The sequence below is a fragment of the Phycodurus eques genome, chromosome 15 (genome assembly GCF_024500275.1).
Source record: "Phycodurus eques isolate BA_2022a chromosome 15, UOR_Pequ_1.1, whole genome shotgun sequence".
In the NCBI taxonomy this organism is placed as follows: domain Eukaryota; kingdom Metazoa; phylum Chordata; class Actinopteri; order Syngnathiformes; family Syngnathidae; genus Phycodurus; species Phycodurus eques.
The window spans coordinates 23,469,171-23,495,607 of NC_084539.1; the positions used below are offsets into that span (position 1 = coordinate 23,469,171).

The following is a 26,437-nucleotide window of genomic DNA, read 5'->3' on the forward strand; positions in this document are numbered from 1 at the left end:
TATATAAAAGCAGATTTCAAGCAGATAGCGTTACAACGCGATGTTATTTTTGGACATTTACTGGATGCAAAGACAGCCGGGATGGGCTCCGGCACGCCCGCGAAATCTGATTCAAATCATTTTTATTGACCAAGGAATTTGTCTCCGAACCAGCCACCGTGACAAAATATACCAGTGATGTGGAAATGCTGCTTGTACAAAAGACAAATTTCGCAAATGAAGCAATTGAAAGTGACGACAACACTTATGCAAATTGCGCTGAGTGAAGAAGCTACAGCAATGAATACAGTAATCAGGTCACAACAGAGCTGTGCAAAATTGCCCAACAATCTGCAAAATGTCACTGTGGAAGTACAAGTCAACTATTTAAAACGTTCATGTAAAAATGTCTTGCTTGCTTTATACAATAATGGTAGCAAGAAAACCGAACAAGTCTTTGTTATAAATTGTATGATTATTCTTGCCAAATTACAGATCCACAAATCCAACTGTAGTCATTCAAAACCTCTTTTTCTTTTTGGGGGGGAAGGAAACCAGACAATACACGAGTGCAAAATTCCATCCATCCATCCATTGTCTGAGCCGCTTCTCCTCACGCGGGTCGCGGGCGTGCCGGAGCCTTTCGCAGCCCACCCATCATCGGGCAGGAGGCGGGGCACACCCTCAACTGCTTGCCAGCCAATCGCAGGGCACATACAAACAAACAACCATTTGAGTACAAAATTGAATTCTAAAAACAACAAGAAACGATTTAAACGGTCTCCTCTTTTATTTTATTATCTTATGTATTATATTGTGTGTTTCTGTTTTCCCGTAAATTGAATATGTTCAAAAAAGATTGTTTACAAACAGACACACGCACACGAGCGGGCGCGCGCACAGCTCTCCACGCACGCGCAGAAAAACAAGATGGCGGGCCGCCTCCGCGACGAGAGGCCGAGTTAAAAAGTGAAAAGTTCCGAGCGAAAAGTTAGTCTAAGGAGCACTTTGGTTCGGTGCCGACGTGACATGTCGCCGCCGCCGCTTCGCGTCCACACTTTCGTCTCGTGCCGCTGATGTCGTCGTCGATGTGACTGAGCAACAATTTGATGCTTTTCCACAGCACACGACAAGGTAAGAAGAAGCAACACGGCTCTTAGCTTAGCTTAGTTTAGCATTAGCTTAGCTTAGCTGCGGGCTAATGTAGCGGTTCGGATGTGTTGGAGAAACAAACCCCGCCACACTCTTCTACCGACTCGCACGTTTAAGAGACTCCGATTGAGTTCTTGCTAGCTGCTCGTCGTTAGCAGCAATCCTTTTAGCCAGTTAGCAGCACCGCTGCTGAGTGCTCGTCGTCGTCGTCCTCGCTGTAGACAAGTCGCACGACTGAAGTCGAAGCAGTGCTTCTTAATGTCTGTCAAAGGTGACAAGAATGGCGGTGTTATGACGTAAGCGTGTGAGTGGATGAATTGGTTTTTGTCAGTTTGATTTGTGTTAGAAGCGCACTGACCCTCTTGAAGTACTATCGGGACGTTGTTACACCGCCAAGCAACATGGCTACAACACAACACAACAGCACAACATACACGATACAGTCCAGTACTACATAACGCGAAACAATACAACATAGCGCAACACCTTACAATACAACACAACATTACACAGTACAATACTATACAACGCAATTCAATACGACGCAACCACGATACAACACAGCACCATAGTACAGAAATCAACATTACACCATACAGTACGACTCGACATTATAATACGAGACATGATTTTTTTTTAAATGACACAGTACTACACAATTAGACATCGCACGATACAATACGATGATACAACACATGACGCAATGCAACACAACATGATGCGAAACTGGACAATACAGCACTACAAAATGACATAACACGATGCAATGCTACAATATTACACAGCATGACACAACGTAATACATTACAACATAATACAATACAACACAATATGATCCAATGTAACACAACATGACACAATATTGGACAATACAACAGTACAAAATTACATGACACAATATGACGTAACACGGTAAAATCTAACTCAATACAACATATTACGACATAACATGATGCGATACAATACAATTAAACGGCTCATGAAGCTCCAAGGTAAAATGATATTAAATCGGTCCTGACCGATTTAATTGGCTAATAATTAACCCTTCTCAAATTGGCAAAAATTGGATGAATTTTTGGGGCCAATTTTTGCAGATTTCTTTTTTAACACATTACAACACAAAACAACAATGACATTCAAACAAAATGTTCTCCCAAAATTGGAGAAAATCGGACCAATTTGTGTCTTTTGCACATTACATCAAACAAACAACATATCACGTTTTCGGTAAGTTTCAGTTTATATATATATATATATATATATATATATATATACATACACTGTCTATCTATCCATCCATCCATTTTCTGACCCGCTTATCTTATATTTGTTAAACTAATCAGCTGATTAATCGGTTATCAGAAATGTATTCTGCCAAATATTGGAATCAGGTCCGAGTTATCCATCCACTTTCGGCTAGCGTCAGCCGTCGGTAACCCGGTCAGTGTTCTCGCTGCGGCTCAGGCAAAGCATGCTGGGAGAAGCGGCGATGGGGGGGAGTAGCCCCTCCCTCCCTCCTCCCGGCGAGCGAGGCTGCCGATTGGTCGGCGCTGCGCCCAGCTGCCGCTTGTGTCGGACACGGCGGAGGAGCTGATGGAGGCGACAGCGATGGGGTGAGCTGCCATTTTCTCTCTTAATTCCTTTTTTATACATTACCGCGCCCCGCCGCCCGCTCTTCTTTAGCGCTTTGATCTTGGGGCGACCCGCCAGGAGGAAGCAGGAAGTGTGTGCGTGCGTGTGTGTGTGTGAGTGGGGGGCGGCCGGCCGACCTCCTGTCATTGTCCCGGCTCGTCGCCGCTTTTTCTCCTTCTCTCTGTGTTGTGTGCGCCACCACAGAGGGGAGCAGAAGGGTGGGGTGGGCGAGTAGGTGAGGGGGCTGCAAGATGGAGGGAGACAAAATGGCCGACCACTAATGGAGGATGAGGACTACGATGAAGAGGAGGAGGAGGTTCTTTTCTTGTCATCACCACATCACTGCAGCCTAGTGTGTGTGCTCGTGTATGCGCGCGTGCAAGACATTGCAGTAGCGTACACCTAGCAAAAAAATTAACAATCAACATATGCAGTTATCTCTTGTGCTTCAGATTTATTCCAAATAGTCAATTGCTTTATCGCCCTTGCATATTTCAGTTGATCTCTGTAGCACACACAGACAAGCTGTCAAAGTTGATTTGAACGAGCTTATTTCTTTTCTGTGGGGAAATACAGGGTGGGGCGGGAAGTGAAAAACAAATAGTGATGCACCAAAATGAAAAATTCTTGACCGAAACCAAACACCAAAATCGGGGCGCAGGGCCAGAAACCGAAAGACTGAACGAAATTAGCAATGAAACTGACTTTGTAAATGATTTTCATACAAAAAAATCCAACGCAAAGAACTTTACATTAATTCCAATCTAAACATATCAAACCTGCCAATTATGAATTGTAAAACAATGCTAATTACTAGTTAAATTGCATTTATGGGAGGGCTCGACACTAACTTTGCACTAGTAGCACTGGTGTGACCAACTTTTTCAGTTGGTGGCACCAGCACATGATTTGGTGGCGCCATTTTTGAGGCAGTACGCCATGACCACAGCAAACTATAGTTTCCATTGACAGTGACTCCAGATATGATATTTGAAAAATATGCTATTGTGAACAAGAAGTTTGTCCGCAACAAGCAGTGGCAGACAAAACAGGTCAATTCAATAAAAAAAAAACCAAGAACTTGACTTTTATTTGCTCATTTATCTGACTGAGAGGGGCCACTTCTTGTAGTGAGGGCTCCTGACCCTCTGCCCCTGGGAAAAGTTACCACTTGGCTTTGAGCATTACCACAACCATATGATTGACATTGAAAAAACGATTGCGTAAGTGTAACACCACCATATAAAAGTAGCGTTCATGATTATTCACACTATTTTGCAAAGTATTGACTAGCAAAACAAACCAATGTACCTATTTGAAGTCATCGTCCCAAATAGAACATGGATAAATCATTACTACTGCAATTATGGTTCTACATTTTAATGACAGTTCATTTTTCTATGCAATCCTCTGTAGCTCAGTACAACAGTAGTTTCTCTTTTTCAGGACATTCCAAATTGTTGTATTGGCTGCGCCCAGTGGTTGTGCAATAGCTCTGATGGATTTTCCCTCTTCTCTCAGCTTCAAAATGGTTTGCTTTTCTCCCATAGACAGGTCTCTGGTCTTTATGTTTGCTGAACAGCAAATGCAGTTTTCAGAGGTGAAACCCAAAGCCAAAAACAAGTACTATCTAATGTTTAAGCAATCAACCTAAAATCCAACACCTGAGCAACTAGAAACACCCATCAGTCGTGTGTTCCGATACATTTGCTCACTTGAAAAGTGGGTGTCTTCCAACAAACGGTGCTCTGTCTTGAGTTGTTTAACACATCTAGATGTAAATGCCATGAAATAAAAGCTGGAATTCGGAACTTTTGTCTCATACTCCTCTTTTGATCTGAAGCCCAAATGTCTCCAGTATACAACAAAAACAAAGGAATTGGCCTTGCCGTTCCGATACTTTTGGAGGGGACTGGAGCCCTCCAAGTACCACCATAATGACAGTGTTAAAATACAGTAGCGTAGTAGGCCCAGGTGGTCTTGAAAAAGGAGACGAGATTTTATTCCTAAAAATTTGTATTTAGTATTATTGCAAGCCACGTAACATTGGAGTTTGAACATTAGCACTGCGCTTAAACATTACAGGTTAAATACAACTGAACAGTACTTAGGCAGTGATTCTTTCATAGAGCACTAGAGGTGACCGTTTTACTACTTGTTTGAGAATAACTCTTGTAATATATGTGTGTGTGGGGAAAATAAAAAATCGACAAAAATCTGCAAAAAAAACCCATCCGATGTCCGTGTTTACCCCTGGTGTAAGAAATAACAACAATTAATTGATGACGTAATTCACATGTTGACCTCTTTGCTGAGCTCGTAGTTACCCTTTTATTCTTCTTGGCATGTTTTTATACCTGCTAAGTGTTGTTGTCGATGTCATCGCGTCAGGTCAGAGACCAGCGGTACAAGATGGCGGCGGGTGCATCGTATGACCAGCTGCTAAGGCAGGTGGAGGTTCTGAAGATGGAGAACTCCAACCTGCGACAGGAGCTGCAGGACAACTCCAATCACCTCACCAAACTCGAGACTGAGGCTTCCAACATGAAGGTGTGTGTGTGTGTGTGTGTGTGTGTGTGTGTCTGTGTGTGTATATATATATATATATATATATATATATATATATATATATATGTGTGTGTGTGTGTGTCTGTGTGTGTATATATATATATATATATATAGTATGTGTGTGTGTGTGTGTGTGTGTGTATGTATATATATATACACACACACACACACACACGCGCAAAGTGGTACTTTGACTTTTTAAAAACACTTTTCTTACTGTCGTGGATCAATTAGATGACTCCAATAAGACACGGAGAGATGATTGGAAGTGACGAGCTGATCTTTTTTTTTCCAAGCACCCGGGACACAAACAATTCCAGGATGTCCGTTCCCATTCTTGGACGAGAATGGGACAATCAAAACAATAGGCCTCATTCACTAATAAATGCGTAGAAATGTTCTCACTCTGCGCACAAGTTGAGCATATATGCAAAGTCACCATCAGATTCCTGACACGTGCGTACCAGCCAATTTTCTTCACGCCACCGTGCATGCATTATCGAAGCAGAATTCATTCTAAATGAGGAATTCGTGCCCGTGACCTGCGAGCCGTCAGCCCCCCTCATAAAAGGGGGGCTCTGACACATCTCAGCCAATGCGCGGCGCTTTAAAGTCACAAGATGGCCCCAAAACTTTCATAGCTGTCCGAATCTTTATCCTACTTTCAAAAGATTGCTATCATCGGAAAGATTGCTAAATAGACAAACTGACAACATACAAAAATCATTATCATTTTTAATAATGAAATTAGACAGTGTGGCTGAAAAACATACATAAAAGCATTGAAGAGCTCAGAATGAGCAAACCCTGCATACTAGGGACGCGCGGTATAAACAGTATACTCAGTGGAAGGTATAGATTTGGACTCGACCAACCAATCGCGGTAGCGCCTCCTGATGCCGTCGTCATATCTGCCCCAGTGTAAAAATGCATGCTAGGCTTTACACGATCAGGATTTTTGGGGCCGATCAGCAAGTTGAAAAAAAGGATAACCGATCACAAGATGGAGCAATGTGTCCGTGGACACGACTTGCTCATTTATTGTATATGCTTGCGTACTGTATACGGAGTCCTGTATCCGTCCGTCCATTTTCTGTAGCGCTTATCCTTACCAGGGTCCCGGGCGTGCTGGAGCCCACCCGGCCCAACTCAAAAGGATTCTCTCGCATTTTAGACAAAAGTTAAAACGTCCGCGACCTCTCGGGGGCATTCAAGGATTGGCCACTGACATAAGTTGAGGTCAGATCAACATTACGACATGACAGAAATAACGGGGGCTAACTTACTGTCGTGAAATGACTTGAATAAATAAATACTACCTTTCTCACTGTCCCGGCTATACGGACGGGTCTTGTCCAGAGTTTGAGTCGGTTTGACTTTTTTTTGTGTCCCCCCTCCGACCCCACGCGACGTTGCTTGAACGCGGCACGCTCCTCCTCGTGTACATTCTTCAGGCGCTCGGTCAAATTTGTGGAGTTGAAGCATTTCGCTGACGTACTTCGGTTGTGCACGGACTGCCGATAACTTGCGTGTTGTTTGTCTGAGACGGCGCAAAATAGTCCCACACCGAAGACGCGTTTTTTCACCGACAAGATTGAAAAAACTTTATTGGCCGTCAGATAGTTACAGTACTGCGCCACGAGACACATGACTAGGCTAAAAATAAACTAGCTTTTGGATTTATACGCGACGGCGACGCGGAGTTAAATGACTTGTGCGGAGCCGATCGATGACGTCATTGATCGGATCGGCGAATGATGACATGAAAGCCGATCTGTATAAAATGCAAATTATCGGCCGATACCGATCACACCGATCAGATCGGCGTCAAGTCTAATGCATACGCATCGTGCGCCGCACCAGCTCACTCCGAGCTGCGGCCATGGGTGTGAACAATTGGGAGATACGACACGCCTCTTTGAGCTGTGTGCCTTCGGCGGCGAGAGAGCGCGGACAGAGAAAACAAGTTGAGAGGGAAATAAATAAATGAAGTAACATTTGATTCTTTTTATTTATGTATTTTTAATTAGATTAATCACAAAGCTAATCAGTCTGCTTTCATGAAGGACTACATCAATCTGAGAATATTTTCTGGTGAGAGGTTGAAATTACGAGAATTTGCACAATTTTAAGTTAAACAAGCTGTTATAATTATTGTTTGAATAATGCAAAATCTATTTTATTCCGATTCCTCGAATAATCGATGCCTTATAATTGACCGATTAATTGATTTTCAAAATCTACGATAGCGCTCATATGATGTAAATAATATCCAAGCTATAAAATAAGTGAGGCCAGTTGCAGCGTTGTCAAGTGACATTCACACATTCTTCATGACTTTTATTTTCCTACTTTTGTCCGTTACTACCTGGTCTTTTTTTTTTCCCACTTTCTGTTCGGGCACACACATGCACGCTCCCTCTCCACGCCCCGTTTCCCGTTCCTGTTTCCTGTCTGCTGGGCGACGCTGCCCTCACGTGTGCCGCTGTCCTTGCGTTGTTGTCGTTGTTGTTGCTCGGCATCATGGCGCTGTATAAACGCTGTTGCTTCATCGTGGTGAGTGAGTCCGTCTCCTAGCTTTCGTTTATTATCTTAACGTACTGCACGTGTGCAGATATTTCTTTACTCTTTTGAACTAATTTCATGCGCTTCTTCACCGTGCAGTATCGTAGTGGCCAGTGAGCCTGCTGTTGTTGTTGCTGTGAGCAGTCAGCTGATGTAGGAGCAAATAAGACCTTTCTATGTGCTCTTTTGTTCCATCTATCACATGAATCCATCTCGGTGTGCGACGCCCCCTGGTGGACTGAACACCCATACACAACAACGCATAAACGACATGAAATCGACAACAGAATGAGGAAGTAGCGAGTGAACGTCGATGTTCAGTCAGAACGTCACGTTCATCGGGCGCTGCTAAATCTAACGGATGCGGACCTTCATTGTTGTGCCGGTCGTGGCCATGATTTTCATACAGGAAGTCGGTTTGTTTCTCTACCTCCCAAACAGGAAGTGCTGAAGCAGCTTCAGGGCACCATAGAAGAAGACTCTGAGGAGGCGTCTGGATCTCAGCTGGAACTCATCGTGAGACTCAAAGGTGAGCAGCACACCCACCCACCCGCGCGCGCACACACACACACACACACACACACACAAATACAAATGAGTCATGTAAATGGGAAATTTTCCTTGGGGATTAATGTGAATTTTCGTGAATCAACCAGGAAGTTACAAAATTTGAAGGTTGGCTTTTAATAGTGATCTTAAATGCAGTTGTGGCCATACGTTTTAATATAATCCTGACTAGATTAATTGGTTAATGAATAGATAATCAGTTATCAAATATTTTCATAATCGATTAATCATTTAGAGACCTTGTTTAACTTAAAATTGTCAAAATCTCATCCTCTCAACAGTAAATATTCTCCTATTTCTGTAGATCTCCGTGAAAGCACACTGATAATCTTTGTTTAATCAAAATAAGAATTTTGGGAAACAATCAACATTTTTGCCGATTTTCTGACGGTTGTTACGGACCCAACCAGGAACTGAATCATCATCATTTTATGTTTGTGGATTTTCTGCACTGCCAGTTTGAAATAGTCCAGTTTTTCAATAAAGGGATGGAAAGTTTTTTACAAATCTGATTAATCGAAAACATAATAAACAGATTAAGTGATTATTAAACTAATCGTCAGTTGTAGCCCCTAATCCTGACTAAAACAAATAGATTTCATGCAAGTACAGTTGTTTTGGGGCTTTTGTCATCTAACGTTTTTAGATGGGACTTTGTTGGTATTGTTCTATGGTGGAGGGAACAAAGTGAACACACAAACCCTAACCCCCCAAAAAACCCTCCCAAAAAAAACAAGCTGCTACGGCCATAACTGATGGCCATGCACTCACCGGTACGCAAACTGGCTAACAGTTAGCCAGTTAACAGCCAACCCTTAACCTGAGCTCACAACAGCCAAGTCCACATTCTAATTGGCTTGCACCCACGTCACTCACCAGGCCAGGCCGCACCCCACGTTTTTATAGCCACACACACTTAAAGTCACAAATAGTACAGTGTGGAACGCGAGGATGGTGATTTGAAATATTTTCAAAACTCAATTGACTAACTTCTAATGGAAATTGACCAGAACTTTCTGGAAATTTAACGGAAACTTTGCACTTTTATGTCAACTCGCTATCCCGCAGAGATGAGCCTGGACCCTGCCGGATTTAAGGCCAGGCAGCGGCCTCCGGCGCCACCCTCCTCCTCATCCAGCTCCTCCTCGTCCGGCGGAGCGGCCGGAGGTTCCGCCGGTTCAAACGCGTCGGCGACCCGGAGAGGTCTGCCGCCTGTGTCCAGAGATGGCCACGAGCGCTGTCTGGAGGAGCTGGAGAAGGAGAGGTAGGTAGTAGCGCTCTGTAAGCGCTGCCACCGTAGCATACGTTACCAGTACTCTTACTGTTCTTTGATTGGCTGTGGCCGCTGGAAGAGCTCTCCTATTGGCTGAGCTGGAGAAGGAGGAAAAGGAGAAAGGCTGGTACTACGCTCAACTTCTCAATCTGACAAAGAGGATCGACAGTCTGCCTCTCAGCGAAAATGTAAGCGCTATGCTTCATGTTGTATTAAAAAAAACTACAATGTCACTTTTAATGTGTGAATGCTTGACGCGTCGATCGTGTCAATTCATTCCAACTTGAACATATTCCAAAAATTCCCACATTTTCCACCAAATTCAAATTTTCTACAGTAAAATCCACATTATTCCCTCCTCCTTCAACATTTCTTGACAGATTCAAACCATTCCAACTTCAACACTCTCAGGACAGCTACAGAACTATTCCCATTCCCCAAATTCCCAATATTTTCAAAATAGTCTCAAATAAGACATTCTTACATATTTCTAGCCAACTTGCACATTTCTTGACTGTTTGAAAGCGTTTGTTTGAACAGTAACAGTTTTTCCGTGCGTGTTGCATCAGTTCACGCTGCAGACGGACATGAGTCGTCGTCAGCTTGAGTTTGAGGCTCGTCAGATCCACGCCGCCATGGAGCAGCAGCTGGGTTCCCGTCAGGAAATGGAGAAGCGAGCCGAGGTCCGTTTGCGCCATTCATCTGCTCGCTGGCGCGCTCATTTGTTTATTTTTTGTTTGTGTCTAAACGTGCACGTTTGCAGGCTCGCACGTCTCGTATTCACCAGATCGAGAAGGAAATCGTGAAGCTGGGAGCGCGACTGCAGGTAGTTTCTTTGAGTGAGGTTGTACTTTGGAGGAGCTGTGTGAGGATGCTGATGCTCCTCTTGTTCTGGTGTGTGCAGGTGGAAGCGTCTCATGGTTCCAATGAGAGCAGCGGTGGTGGTCTAGCAGCGGCATCCCAGGTCAGTCCCCCCCCCCCAATTATAACAAATTGAAATAGTCCGCTTTTTGTGAACCGGAAGTTTGGAGACGAGCATTAGTAAAACTGTGTTAGCTTGTTAGTCGCCCCGCACAGTCCAGAAAAACGTGCTTGAAACGTTATTGTAATCGGCTTCGTGCGTTAGGTTTGACACGGAACATAGGGTTGCACTGGTATACCGGTACCAGGAAAGTACAGTGGAACCTCGATAAAACCGACCCCGATTTAATGGATATCGGATAAAACGGACCGTCAGGACTGAACAATGTGTCCAAAAATAGTTTCCATTTGTCGCTTAAACTGCTGTTGACAAAGTCTGTTGACTAACGTTTCCTGGCACTGTGGCACAATGCAGGCAGAGAATGGGATTGACGTATTTCTGAGTTACAGATATACAATATGACTAGATATGGTGGCCATGTTGAATGTGGCGCATTGACATGGCAGCCATGTGAAGATGGTTCGTGGTTTGAAAAAGTGTTAGCCCCCTTCCTGATTTCTCTCTCTTTTTTGCCCATCATCAAAGAAATTTAAATTCTAGTCAAAGACAACACAAGTAAACACAAAATTTAGTTTTTAAATGAATGTTTTTATTATTACGGGAGAAAAAAAAATCCAATCCTAATTGGCCCTGTGTGAAAAAAACGATGGCCCCCCCATGCCTACGAAGTGGTTGCGCCACCCTTAGCAGCGTTTGCCAGAACTTGCAATGAGTCTCTTACAACGCTGATTGGCCCACTCATCTTTGCAGAATTGTTGTAATTCAGACACATTGGTGGGTTTCTGGGCATGACGTGTCTTTTTAAGGTCATGCCACAGCATCTCAATAGGATTCAGGTCAGGACTTGGACGAGGCCACTCCAAAGTCTTCATTTTGTTTTTCTTCAGCCATTCAGAGGTGGACTTGCTGGTGTGTTTTGGATCGTCGTCCTGCTGCAGAACCCAAGTTGGTTTCAGCTTGAACAGATGGTCGGACATTCTCCTTCGGGTTTTTTGCTAGACGTGAGAATTCATGGTTCTATTTATCACAACAAGTCTTCCAGGTCCTGAAGAAGCAAAACAGCCCGAGACCAGCACACTACCACCACCACCATGTTTTACAGTTGGTATGATGCTGTTTTTCTGAAATACGGTGTTACTTTTATGCCAGATGTAATGGGGGACACGACTTCCAAAAAGTTCAAGTTTTGTCTCATCAGACCACATAGTATTTTCCCATAAGTCTTGGGGATCATCAAGATGTCTTCTGGCAAAATTGAGACGAGCCTTAATGTTCTTTTTGCTCAGTCAGTAGTGGTTTTCCTCTTGGAATTCTGGCATGCAGGTCATTTTTGCCCAGTCTCCTTCTTATGGTGGAGTCATGAACACTGACCTTAACTGAGGTAAGTAAGGCCCGCAGTTCTTTGAATGTCTTTTAGGACCTCTTGGATGAGTCGTCGCTGCGCTCTTGGGGTAATTTTGGTGGGCCGGCCATTCCTGGGAAGGTTCACCACTGTTCTGCGTTTTTGCCATTTGTGCATAATGGCTCTCACTGTGGTTTGCTGGCGTCCCAAAGCTTTAGAAATTGCTTTATGACTTTTTCCACACTGATAATTACTTTCTTTCTCATTTGTTCCTGAATTTCTTTAGATCTCTGCAGGATGTCTAGCTTTTGAGGATCTCTTGGTCTACTTCGCTTTGTCAGGCGGCTCCTATTGAAGTGATTTCTTGATTGAGAAGAAGTGTGTCAGTGTCAGGGCTGGGTGTGGCTAGAGAAATTGAACTCGGGTATCATAAACCACAATTAGGTTTTAAAAGGGTGGGGCAATCTCTTTTTCACACAGGGCTATGTAGGTTTGGATTTTTATTTTCGTCTCCCTTAACTCATTCCCTGCCAATGCTGTCCAAAAACATCATTAAGAATCCATCTATTCCCTGCCAATGCCGTCTAAAGACGTCAATGACGTTTTTTAATGGGGATGGGTGAGAGAGGGTCTTGTGCAGTTTGTGTGATCGTCAAGCCTCTGGATAACTACAATAAGGAATGGCACCCTGTAGAGGGCAACAATGCCTTGAGGTGAATGTCCCTTTCTCAGATTGAAGAAGAAGAAGAAGAAGGAGGAGGGGGCGGGCCGGCGGGGTCCAACAGGCAATGAGAAGAGACAAACATAATGGCGGAAAAGAGAGAAGACAAAATGAAAAAAAATCTAAAAAAGAAAGTTTTCGGTACTAGAAATGTATTGCGCCAAGAAAAATATTCCTGCGACCGACAGGAATGAATGATGCCTTAGATCATACGGAGGGATAAAGGATGACACGTCAAATGCCCACACATATGGCGAGATGCTCTCGGCCCCTTGCCGGCTAATCGTCTGCCGGCCAGGATTTGAATAAATGGGATCCGAAATTGTCAGATGAATGAACTCCCTTTTGGATGGCCGGCCGACCTTCATCCCGAGCTTCCTCCGATGAAGATCGACGAAGGCGAAGACGAAGGTAACTTGTTTGTAGCCTGCGTTAGCTACATTTAGCGAGCAAAGACGCTCCTTCAAGCCTTGTTACATAAAAACATCATTTAGTCCCACTCGTTGACATTACAATCTAACAGCTGTTGCCAGTACTGATGTGAATTTTCCATTTGTTCCATCTTGCAGGAATTCAACACCCGTGAGTCGAACGTCTTTTACTATTGCGACGAAGTAATGTTTTTTTTACCCTTGCAAAATACATCATCCATAAAAAGTATTCTCTAGTAATTGTATATATTTTTAAAAATTTACAGATGATGCATCGACTCCCATTCCAGTACGCAGTGCAGACAAAAAAGGTAATTGAAAGCTTTTTTTTCTCCACGTCCCACAACAGCAATTTCAACAATATATTTTTATAGTAATAGTTATATTTTTCAACTGCACAGGTTGTGCTTCGAGCAGAAGGAATGACTGCTTTCAAGGAGAATGACAGGCACACAAGATCCCATTCACTGCCAACAGAAGAATAAAATCTATATGTGGATAAAATTTTGCGAGATTTTATGCGCAAGGTAATAAAAACCTGGACGATTGAGCAAACGGTAGAGGAGGAGAATTTGGAGGAAAAAAGCGCAAGTGTGGGAGCCCCATTTGTTTATGCATTTTTGTCTAACGTAAATTCTGTACATAGTTATACTTGTAAATAAATTATTTTTCTGTCCAAAGTGCTTTCTCAGTGTTGTTTTGTGTTCAGATGTTTGAGATTTTCACAAAAGCAAAAAAATATTGGTGTCACAAAAAGAAACCGATTTGGCTGACAGTAGCCTATATTTGACTGCTGATTACAAAAGAACGGTATCAACTAGAGAGAAACTTTTTTTTTCTGATGAAAGAAGAGAGTCTGCGCTTTCATTTGGTGGTGGTGTTGTTTACGTCGTCATAGTACATAATATTCTGTGGGGCTTGAGAAATCTGTGATATTGCTCGAAAATGTCTGGCAGTCTATGGGTTGCCTGCTCAGGAAAACGGCTGGCAGTGAATGAGTTAATAATAAAAACCTTTTAAAAACTGCATTTTGTGTTTACTTGTGCTGTCGTTGACTAATATTTAAATTTGTTTGATGATGGGATTTAAGTGTGAGAAACATTCCAAAAAATAAGAAATCAGGAATGGGGTAAACCCTTTTTCACACCACTGTACGTCTGTTTTCTGTTGTGCCGTAGAGCGCAGCGGAGAGAACTAAAAGGTTCATAGGTTTGTTTATATGTGCCCTACGATTGGCTGGCGACCAGTTCAGGGTGTACCCCGCCTCTCGCCCGAAGATAGCTGGGATAGGCTCCGGCACGCTCGCGACCCGCGTGAGGATAAAGCGGTACAGAAAATGAATGGAACGAAATGCTATCAAACGAATTTTTAGCTCAAAGGTAAGCTTTTTTTTTTCTGTCATCAGCGCTTATGTTGGTTTGAAGACTTGAATAAACGCTGAAAACCATGAGTGCAAAAGTGCAAGCAACCGTTGACCTTATTACCCGTTTACCTGTGTTTTATTGTTTCACTCACCCAATTGACTGAGAGTTGACTTGACTGAAGCTCCGTGCGGTGTACGCTGAGGCAGACGCTACACATCGTGAAACCCTCCTTTGCACAATATAATCTTATTCCAAGTGTTACACTGAGGCGACTGGTCATTAATTTGAACAAAGTTAAGACACACTTTTGTTGGCTGCCGGCGCCGTTGGACACAAGCACGTCTTTGTGCACGTTCTTCTTCGCTGGTTTTCGCCACTTCTAATTCGGGGCCGGTGGACCAGGCATCGAAACTGGGAACCGAATTTTAAAAACTTGAACGATTCCGGGAGAACCGGAACGTTAGTCCCGATTCTGATCGATTCTCGATGCCCAACCCTACTATGTAGTCTGGAACATGCTATTTTTGCTACAGTCTTTTTTTTTTTTTTTTTGGTCAAGCCTTTCGCCTTTGGTAGCGGATTTGGAACTAGGAAGCACACTAATTCCTTGCAGTTCATGAAAGTGACTCGCCTACGTTGAGTACTGTACGTCAGCAGGTCACCATGACCAAGTACAGTGGCGTGGTGAGTTTGGCTAAAATGTGAAACTTTGAACTATTTTCAAGCTTTTTTTAAAAAAAAGAATTTCCCATAACTTTGTACTGTACTGGGCGTTTTAGGCCATGAAAAAAACTACAAAACAATCATTTTGTACTGTACAGTAATATGGGCGCATATGGCCTCAAAAAAGTGCTTGAATCTCGCGGACAATCTGCTATATCGGACGACCAACCCGCCCCTAATTGTCTGTTCTATCGAGGTTCCACTGTACTGTGATAATTCACTGTCAAACATTACACTCTACCACCTGTTATATCATCTTTTTTTATAAACTCATTGACTGCTGTGGACGTTTCGATTTGTCAACTGGTATCCCAAGTGTTTACTGCCACAGACGAATATATTCATCAAGTACGTTTTTCACCGGGGAGGTGTGGAAGGGGGTCTTGCCCACTTTGTTTGTGAATTTTCGCTTTGTAAGCCACTGTGATGAGTAACAGATCATAAATTCTTCATCAAAATGGGTGGTCCCAAACTCTGTAACTCCGTAGACACGTCACAAGCTTTTGTCCACCTACAAAATGCTCAGGTCTGGTTTATTCAGGTATCTTCTGTCTAGTCACTAAAAGTATATATATATATACCAAGTGAAATTTAGGCAAAATTGTAAATCAAAATCATATAACTTCGTGTCCTTTTGTTGTTTTACTCTTGATTTGTGTATACATTTTTCTTTTCTTTGTTTTCCTTTGAGATTAGCTTTTGTTTTTCTTTTGACAAAAAGCTCATTTCCTCCGCTTTTTGGTCAGAAAGCAGTGTGTTGGGAAATCCAAGCCATGTTCTACTGCTGATTACTAAAGAATGAAAGAAGCTAGAAACATGATCATTTTTGGGCAAAAGAAGAGAGTCTACTCTTTCTTTTGGTAAGTTCGGTGCGGATATTTTCACAGAACACCGTTTTTTTTGTCTTAATACCAGTCAAAGTGCGCAGTGTGGGGAACTGCGACTGCTTTGAGAACGGCTGGCAGTCGAGTGAAACATGAGTTGAAGTGAATAACTGAAAATGAATAACTGAAAAATAACTGAATAACTTTTTTGTGTTGGATTGAAGAACAAAATGAGTCACTTTTTCATTTCATTCGGTGGAAAGAACAAACGATACCCAGATTCACTCAGAGTCCGAGCCACTGTTGACATGTTTCTTATTGGTCCGCAGAATCCCGCCCCTCGATTGGACCAGGAGCCGGCCAATGAGACGGCCTACTCTGTGCCTCGACGAATCACCAGCCACCTGGGAACAAAGGTGAGCTTTTGCCCGCTAACGGTCCTCAGCTCCACTATGAGGCGGAACTTGAGCTGCCGGTAATGCCGTGCGTGGCTTGCAGGTAGAGATGGTGTACAGCCTTCTGTCCATGCTGGGCACGCACGACAAGGACGACATGTCACGCACGCTGCTCGCCATGTCCAGCTCGCAGGACTCGTGCATTGCCATGCGCCAGTCGGGCTGCCTGCCGCTGCTCATCCAGCTGCTGCACGGCAACGACAAGGATTCGCTGTTGCTAGGTAGCCGTCGGGAGGAGCTCTTCGTCCGCCTCGGTCCGCATCCTCACGACCTCGCGCTGTTGCCTAGGTAACTCCCGCGGCAGCAAGGAGGCCCGCGCCCGCGCGTCGGCCGCGCTGCACAACATCGTGCACAGTCAGCCGGATGACAAACGGGGCCGGCGGGAGATCCGGGTGCTGCACCTGCTGGAGCAGGTGCGGCATTACTGCGAGGACTGCTGGAGCTGGCAGGAGAACCATGAGCGGGGCGTGGACCAGGAGGACAACCCCAGTGAGTGACGCCATCCTCGCCCCGCGAGCGGGCGTACGGCTCTGTCTCATCTCGCTACGTGTGTGTGTGTGTGTGTGTGTGTGTGTGTGGGTGGCAGTGCCCTCGCCTGTCGATCATCAGATCTGTCCCGCCGTCTGCGTGCTCATGAAACTTTCCTTCGACGAGGAACATCGGCACGCCATGAACGAGCTAGGTGAGCTGCCCAAAAAGTAGTGAACAATGATGAAAATAAGAATATCCCATGTTGCATTGCTGCAGTGCAGAAAATTGATTTTCTGTTTCCATTTGTTTGATTTGCAGCATGAGACAAATTCATGAGTAGTGGCACGAAGAGCAATGCGTTGCTACATGAATGGAAAAACTGCTTTGTTTGGGTCCATTTTCTTAAAGCGCAATCATCGTTAATCGTAATTGATTTTTTTTGTTCAATATTTATGATGGAAAGTCCACCAGCTGATGTGGATCCAGTAAGTTTAATATCCATCCATCCATCCATCCATCTTCTACCGCTTATCCGAGGTCGGGTCACGGGGGCAGTAGCTTTAGCAGGGACGCTCAGACTTCCCTTTCCCCAGCCACTTCATCCATCTCTTCCGGGGGGATCCCGAGGCGTTCCCAGGCCAGCCGAAGGATGTAGCCTCTCCAGCGTGTCCTGGGTCGTCCCCGGGGTCTCCTCCCGGTGGGATGTGCCCGGAACACCTCACCGAGGAGGGGTCCGAATCAGATGCCCCGGCCACCTCGTCTGGCTCCTCTCGATGCGGAGGCGCAGCGGCTCTACTCTGAGATCCTCCCGGATGACCGAGCTTCTCGCCCTATCTCTAAGGGAGAGCCCGGACACCCTGCGGAGGAAACTCATTTCGGGCCGCTTGTATCCGGGATCTCGTTCTTTCGGTCACGATCCGCAGCTCGTGACCATAGGTGAGGGTAGGAACGAAGATCGACCGGTAAATCGAGAGCTTAGCTCCTTCTTTACCGCAACGGATCGATACAAAGTTCGCATCACTGCAGACGCTGCACCCATCCGCCTCTCGATCTCCCGTTCCATTCTTCCCTCACTCGTGAACGAGACCCCGAGATACTTGAACTCCTCCACTTGGGGCAGGATTTCATCCCCGACCCGGAGAGGGCACGCCACTCTTTTCCGACCGGGGACCACGGTCTCAGATTTGGAGGTGCCGATTCTCATCCCAGCCGCTTCACACTCGGCTGCGAACTGCTCCAGTGAGAGTTGGAGCTCATGGCTTGATGAAGCCAACAGAATCACATCATCAGTAAAAAGCAGAGATGCAATACTGAGGCCACCAAACCGGACCCCCTCTACGCCTCGGCTGCGCCAAGAAATTCTGTCCATAAAAGTTATGAACAGAATCGGCGACAAAGGGCAGCCTCGGCGGAGTCCAACCCTCACCGGGAACGAGTCCGACTTACTGCCGGGGATGCGGACCAAACTGTGACTCCGGTCGTACAGGGACCGAACAGCCCGTATCAGGGTGTTCGGTACCCCATACTCCCCAAGCACCCCCCACAGGGCCACCCGAGGGACACGGTCGAACGCCTTCTCCGAGTCCACAAAACACATGTAGGCCGGTTGGGCGAACTCCCACGCACCCTCGAGGACCCTGCCGAGAGTGTAGAGCTGGTCCGCTGTTCCACGGCCAGAACGAAAACCACACCGATCCTCCTGAATCTGGGATTCAACTTCCCGACGGACCCTCCGCTCCAGCACCCCTGAATAGACCTTACTAGGGAGGCTGAGGAGTGTGATCCCCCTGTCGTTGGAACACACCCTTCTTAAGAAGGGGGACCACCACCCCAGTCTGCCGATCCAGAGGCACTGTCCCCGATGTCCACGTGATGTTGCAGAGGCGTGTCAACCAGGACAGCCCCACAACATCCAGAGCCTTGAGGAACTCCGGGCGAATCTCATCCACACCCGGGGCCCTGCCACGGAGGAGCTTTTTAACCACCTCGGCGACCTCGACCCCACAGATAGGAGAACCCGCCTCAGAGAACCCAGACTCTGCTCCCTCAGGGGAAGGCGTGCCGGTGGAATCGAGGAGGTCTTCGAAGTATTCTCCCCACCGCCTCACGGCGTCCCGAGTCGAGGTCAGCGGCGCCCCGTCCCCACTATACACGGTGTCGGTGGTGCACTGCTTTCCCCTCCTGAGACGTCGGCTGGCGGACCAGAATTTCCTCGAAGCCGCCCGGAAGTCTTTCTCCATGGCCTCACCGAACTCCTCCCATACCCGAGTTTTTGCTTCAGCGACCACCAAAGCTGCATTCCGCTTGGCCAGCCGGTACCCATCGGCTGCCTCAGGAGTCCCACAGGCCAAAAAGGCCCGACAGGACTCCTTCTTCAGCTTGACGGCATCCCGTTCGGGGATTGCCGCCACGACAGGCACAGCCACAGCTCCGGTCGGCCGCCTCAGCAATGGAGGCGCGGAACGCGGTCCGCTCGGACTCGATGTTTAATATGTCATATATAAATATATTTAATATATAATAGTATTGTTTAACTATGCGACAGCAATCACATCATTAATGGCACCCGAGTAGTGTTCCAAAATTGGTTTTCATTTCAGTCATGACTCAGTTATATAGCCCACTGTATAAAGATTCTGAAATAGTGGTTAGGGAGTATTCGATTGTTTCAGCACCAAGAGTCAACTATATAGCCCACGATATAAAAATTCCAAAAAGTGGTGAGAGAGTATTCCATGAATCGTTTCAGCCCGAGAATCAACTATGTTGTCGACTTCAATCTCTATATAGTGCTTAGGGACTGTTGGATTAATCGTTGTAAATCCTCTATAGAAAAATCCCTATATCGTGGTTAGGGAGTATTCGATGAATTGTTTCAGCCCTAGAGTTAACTATATAGTCCACGATATAAAAATGCCTATATAGTGATGAGGAAGAAGATAATAGTGAATGATTCTGAACGCAGCGACTGCGTTGCGAATCATTCCCGACTCCCGGATCACTATGTCAGGATTTGGAATAGACTTTTTAGGGTTAGGTTTGCCTTTAGGGCAGGCGACCCTTTTATTTATGACAATGCAATGAGAAGTGTGTGTGTCTCGCGGCGCTCAGGTGGTCTGCAGGCAGTGGCGGAGCTGCTGCAAGTGGACTGCGAGATGTTGGGACTGAGCGGCGACCACTACAGCGTCACGCTGCGCCGATACGCCGGCATGGCGCTCACCAACCTGACATTTGGAGACGTGGCCAACAAGGTGCGCAGGCAGTCATCAAGCACGAACGCGTCGCTGCGTGTCGATGCTTTCAACTTTGATGTTTTGGTCCCCGTCAGGCCACGCTGTGCTCCATGAAGGGCTGCATGCGCGCCATGGTCACCCAACTCAAGTCTGAAAGCGAAGACCTGCAACAGGTTTGTCATTCTCTCGTCGCGGTGGCGACACGCACTTTTGTCGGAAGACGTGTCGAGCCAACGTGTGGATCGCACGGCAGGTGATCGCGAGCGTATTAAGGAACTTGTCGTGGCGAGCGGACGTCAACAGCAAGAAGACGCTGCGGGAGGTGGGCAGCGTGCGGGCGCTCATGGGATGCGCCCTGGACGTCCAGAAGGTGTGGCATTTGTCCGTTTTACAGAGTACCGTTACATCCGGAGTGCCCACGCCGCTCATCGTCTTCTTCTTCTGCAGGAGTCCACGCTCAAGTCTGTACTAAGCGCACTCTGGAACCTGTCGGCGCACTGCACGGAGAACAAGGCCGACATCTGCTCGGTGGACGGCGCGCTGGCCTTCCTGGTTGGAACGCTGACGCACCGCAGCCACACCAACACGTTGGCCATCATCGAAAGCGGCGGAGGCATCCTGAGGAACGTCTCCAGCCTCATCGCCACCAACGAGGCGTACAGGTGAGCCGGCTTATCTGCCGCGCCGTACTCGGAGGCCAACGATTCTCACTTCTTCTCGCAGACACGTCCTGCGGGAGCACGGCTGCTTGCCCACGCTGCTGCAGCACCTCAAGTCTCACAGCCTGACCATCGTGTCTAACGCCTGCGGAACCCTCTGGAACCTGTCGGCACGCGACGCCAAGGATCAGGAGGCCCTGTGGGAACTGGGCGCCGTGGGAACGCTGCGGAACCTCATTCATTCCCGTCACAAGATGATCGCCATGGGCAGCGCCGCCGCCCTGCGTAACCTGATGGCCAACCGGCCGGCTCGCTACAAGGATGCCAGTGTGGTTTCGCCGGGGGCGGGGGCGCCCTCGCTGCACGCCCGCAAACAGAAAGCGCTATTCAAGGAGTTAGATGCTCAACAGTTGTCGGAGACCTTCGACAACATCGACAATCTGAGCCCCAAGGTGGCGCACAGGAAGGGGAGGAGCTGCAATGGCGGCGGCGGAGCGGCTAACGCCACACGCTCCTACACTAACACGCCGGTGCTGTCCAGTCCCAAAACTGCAGACGGGTCAAAGCGAAGCGCGGACGATACGGCGTATACGCGTCCCGTCTTCGGTGCCAGTGTGCGAGCTTCCAGCGACAGTCTCAACAGCGTCACCAGCGTCGACGGCTACGGTAACCGTGGAAAAACTAAACCGTCGTCGGAACCGCTGTACTCCTCGGACGACAGCGGCGCGAACAGATGCTGCGTCTACAGGAAGTACCCGGCTGACCTGGCGCACAAGATTCGCAGCGTCAACCACATGGCAGACGATGACGGCGCCGAGGTGGACACTCCGATAAACTACAGCCTCAAGTACTCGGACGAGCAGCTGAATTCTGGGAGACAGAGTCCGAGCCACCGGGGCAGGACCGAGACCGACAACGACGACGAGCAGGCCGGCGGTCTGCGGCTGAGGAGCGATGGCGCCGCCTCCGTTACAGCCAACGGTCGCGTGCCGCCCGCACCACCCTCCTGCTACGTCGTCGCGGCGGCGTCCGACTACGGCGGCGACACAGCGCCCGAGCAGCCCATCGACTACAGCCTGAAATACGGCGATATTTCACGCAAGGCTCTCTTCAAGGTGGAAGACTCCACGGATGCCGCCCTCCCTCCGCCCCCGGCGGGCAAGCCCCGCCAACCACACCTCCCACCGAAGGGTCACCAGGAGTCGACGCAGACCTACTGCGTGGAGGACACGCCCATCTGCTTCTCTGGAGGAAGCTCACTGTCCTCGCTGTCGCCCGAGGAAGAGGAGGAGGACGCCGACGCGGTGACGAGGAAGAGGCAAGGAGCCGGGGACGAGCGGCGGCAGCGGCGGCAGCACAAAGAAGTGGAAAGCCAGACGGCCGCCGCCACCGCTCCTGCCGTACGAGGACGCCGTGCCCACCACCACGGCCATGCCCACCACCACCACCATCAGGCGGCGGCGGGCGCCCGTACCCCGAAGAGCCCGCCGGAGCAGCCGTACGCTCAGGAGACGCCGCTAATGTTCAGTCGCTGCACGTCGGTCAGCTCCCTGGATAGCTTCTCCACTTCCTCCATCGCCAGCTCGGTGCGCTCCAGCGAGCCGTGCAGCGGCATGCCCAGCGGCGTGATCAGCCCCAGCGACCTGCCCGACAGCCCCGGCCAGACCATGCCCCCCAGCCGCGCCAAGACACCCCCGCCGCAGGCGCTGCCGCCACCTCCCGCCAAGAGCGCCGAGGAAGAGAAGGCCGCCAAGAAGGAGGTGGAGGAGACCGGCGCCGATGTCCTGCTGCACTTCGCTACAGAGAGCACACCGCACGGCTTCTCCTACGCCTCCAGTTTAAGCGCGCTCAGTCTGGACGAGCCGTTTATCGCAGCTGAAATGAAGCTGGAGGACGGCGGCGATGACGTCCGCAAGGAGGAAGGGGCGTCTCAACAGATGCTACAAGAGTCGGACGACGACGACGACGACACTCAGATCTTGGAAGCGTGCATCATCATGGCCATGCCCAAGTCGTCACGGAAGCCGAAGCAGCAGCAGCAGCAGCAGCAGCAACAAGGCAAAGCCAGCCAGCTTCCTGTATACAAGCTCCTCCCCCCACAGAGGAAGGAGTCGCTGATGACAGAGGAGGTTCCACGTGTCTACTGTGTGGAGGGGACTCCCCTCAACTTTTCCACTGCGACGTCCCTCAGTGACCTCACCATCGACTCTCCGCCCAACGAGGAGCCCGCCGCCGCCGCACCCCCCACCGTGGCCGCGTCCTCCCTGGTACGCCGCACTGGACTTCCAGAGGGCGAGAACGGTGACGACATCCTGGCTGAGTGTATCAGTGCTGCCATGCCCAAAGCAAAACCCAGGAAGCCCATCAGAGCGTCCTCCAATGGCGAGCTAATCCAACCCCCTCCTCCGGCCCCGCCCCTTTTCAGCCCCCAGCACCACAAGAAGCCTCCCGGTCCCGCCGGACGTCCCTTGTCCGCCGCGCCGCTGAAGCCCACGTCGCCGGTGAAGCCCACCCAGCGCGCGGCATCGGTTAAAGTCAAGCCAGGGTTCACCTTTGACACTCCGCACCACTACACGCCCATCGAGGGAACGCCGTGTTGCTTCTCCCGCAACGACTCGCTCAGCTCGCTCGACTTCGACGACGACGACAAGGACGAAGACAGGAAGCGGCACGAGCGGGATAAAAAAGCGGCGGCCGTCTTTCCTCAAAGCAAAGCTGGTGCCAACCCGCCCGCCATGGACGAAAAGCAAAAGTTCGCCATTGAGGACACGCCCGTCTGCTTCTCCAGGAACTCATCGCTCAGTTCACTGAGCGACATCGACCAGGAAAACAACAACAATGAGTTTGCTGCTCCCCGGCGGCGAGACGGACGCGATGACGGCGACGAGCCCGCGCCACTTCCTCCGTCGCAGGCGGATGCCAAAGCGCGCCTGTGCAACTACACGCCCAAAGCCTTCCATGTGGAGGACACGCCCGTCTGCTTCTCCAGGAACTCGTCGCTCAGCTCGCTCAGCATCGACTCTGAAGACGACCTCCTGCAGGAATGCATCAGCTCCGCCATGCCCAAGAAGAAGAAAAAGAGCGCCGCCGCGCCGCTTCCTGCCGCCACCTCGCCGCTTCCTGCGCCCAAAGAGGAGGACGGCATTCTAGCTGAAGAGGAGCCGTCGGAGGTACCGCGAAGTCCCGCCTCCCCCGACTCGGAATCCTTCGATTGGAAGGCTATTCAAGAAGGCGCCAATTCCATTGTCAGCAGCCTCAACGCCGCCGCCTCGTCACTCTCCCGCCAAGGGTCATCAGACTCGGACTCTGTGCTGTCCCTCAAATCCGTGGGTTCACCGTTCCGCCTGCAGCCACCGACCGCCAACCCTCCCGAGGAGGAGGCGCCGTCCAAGCGAGGCGCCAAGGTGGTCAAACCTTCTGCGGACGACAAAAAGAAGAAGGACGAAGATGAGGCGGAGGAGCTGAAGGTGGTGAAGGGCAGGAAGAAGGTGTACCGGAGTCTGATCACTGGCAAACCCAGGGCGGAGCTCGCCGCCAGGGGACGGAGCAAACCCAGAGCGGCCGCTGTGGCAAAAGCGCCGGGAAGTGGCGACTCGTCGCGGGATTCCACGCCGTCGCGCTCCTCTCATAGAGGAGGAAGACCCTCGCAGCTACCGCGTACGGTGTCACCAGGTAACACGGCGGCGGCCAACCAAAAAACGGCTGCCAAACCTGGCACGGCGGCGAGGGGCGCAGCCAACCTCCCAAAGCAGGAGAAAGCAGAACCCGAGAAGCCCACACTTGTGCGTCAGTCCACTTTTATCAAGGAGGCACCCAGTCCCACGCTCAAGAGGAAGCTGGAAGAGTCCACGACAGCCTCCTGTCTCCTGGACGTCGCACCGCCGACGTCCAGGAGACAGGACGCCGTCCGCTCGCAATCGGAGAGCCCGTCGCGCCCTCAAGACGGCACTGCGGCTTCACGCTTGAGTCGCACGGGAACCTGGAAGCGCGAGAGCAAACATTCCAGCTCGTTGCCTCGCGTGGGAACCTGGAAGCGAACCGGAAGTTCCTCCTCGGTCCTCTCGGCCTCTTCGGAGTCCAGCGAGAAGGGGCGAAGCGAGGAGGAAGCCAGCGTTCGATCCAAAGGAACGTGGCGGCGGGCTAAGAGCGCCGGCGTTGGGGACGCCTTCGTCGCCAACAACTCCGAGGAAGTGTGGGTGCGTCTGGAGGATTGTCCTGTCAACAACCCGCGCTCGTCGTCCTCGTGCTCTGCCCGCTCGCCCAACGCACCGCCCGTCATCCCCAGCCCCGCCCCCTCCAAAATCCCCTCCTCCTCCTCCTCATCCTCGTCCTCCAACCTCAACCTACGCCGCAGTTGCGACAGCTTGGACGAGAAACCGCCGCCGCCCCAACGCCTTCAGCAGCGTAGCGGTGCCGTAGCCGCCAGGGTCAGCCCCTTCAACTACACGCCCAGTCCCAGGAAGAGCAACCCCGACTCGACCGCGTCACCTGCCGCCTCCACTGTGTCGCCCGCCACCGCCACCGCCACCACGACATCCGCCACGCCCACGCGGCCCTCGCTCATCCCTACCCCCGTCACCAAGAAGCGGGAGCCCAAGGGCGGCGAAGGAGGTGGCAGTGGGGGTGGCGAGCGAGGCTCTTACATCGTCACGTCTGTATAAAAGCCACTCTATTTCAGCCCCGCCCCTGGCTTCCCCACGCTCCCCCTATTAGCCGGACTCAGCCAACAGTCAGGCTGGAGTCCGTGTTTTTCTACCACTAATGATGTGTAGCGCTTAGCGCGTCTTCCCGCATGGTCCCGCCCCCCTCGAAGAAGACGCCGTTGAGCGATCCCGCTCGTGTGGACGTTGTTGATGTTTTCTCTGACAAACACTGTAAGGCATAACTTATTAATTTAAATGTTTTTGGCAACATACGCAAAGAATAAAAGTCAATGTTTTAGTTCAACACCTTTGTCGATGCATCCTGGGAGCACAAACTCCCTGAGTGACCCTCGCCAAAATGGGTCTTTTGACCTCTTTTTGTTTTGATTGACTTTAAATTAGATCAGTATCCAAACCCTGAAAACGTCCAACACACAACGCAGAAATTAGAACAGCGTTTCCAAACCTACATTGCGTCAAGGCGCATATATTAAAAAAAAAGCTCAAAGTCGACACGCCAGCAAACTAAAGTCACACTAATTAAATATACTGAAGTCATGACAATCTCATCTCAACGGACTCCGTAGATTGATGAACAAAGATACGTTCTATGTAGTGCAGTGGGACCCCTCCTACTTGCAGGGTTAGGGACCGGGTCTGTTTGCAAATAGTGACAATCTGGGGGCGGGGGGGATTGGGTCGATAAAACACGCATAAGCGGGAAAAAAATACCACAAATGTGAAAATCCGGCCAACAGGTGACTTCACCAACGCCGAACTGCAAATACACAAGGGTCTACTGTATCCTGAAATAATAAACTCATCGAGATTTACTCATAAATTGGGTACAAGC

General features: G+C 49.1%; 1 protein-coding gene across 3 annotated transcripts; it reads left to right on the top strand.

Moving 5' to 3' along the window:
- Positions 1–747: 747 nt before the first annotated feature.
- Positions 748–25,888, top strand: apc (APC regulator of WNT signaling pathway). 3 transcript variants are annotated; one of them, XM_061697751.1, is made up of 17 exons: positions 748–1,113; positions 5,155–5,313; positions 8,338–8,425; positions 9,532–9,727; positions 9,816–9,924; positions 10,318–10,419; positions 10,500–10,562; positions 10,641–10,700; positions 16,453–16,539; positions 16,622–16,799; positions 16,867–17,067; positions 17,165–17,260; positions 20,161–20,300; positions 20,378–20,455; positions 20,536–20,652; positions 20,730–20,944; positions 21,006–25,888. In XM_061697751.1, exons 2-17 carry the CDS (start codon positions 5,176–5,178, stop codon positions 25,600–25,602), a joined length of 6,465 nt encoding a protein of 2,154 aa, XP_061553735.1. In that variant the 5' UTR covers positions 748–1,113; positions 5,155–5,175; the 3' UTR covers positions 25,603–25,888. The 3 variants fall into 3 exon arrangements, with proteins under 3 accessions (XP_061553735.1, XP_061553733.1, XP_061553734.1); XM_061697749.1 differs by having other exon boundaries at positions 749–1,113; positions 10,306–10,419; XM_061697750.1 differs by lacking the exon at positions 748–1,113 and adding an exon at positions 1,121–2,744 and having other exon boundaries at positions 10,306–10,419.
- Positions 25,889–26,437: the final 549 nt, after the last annotated feature.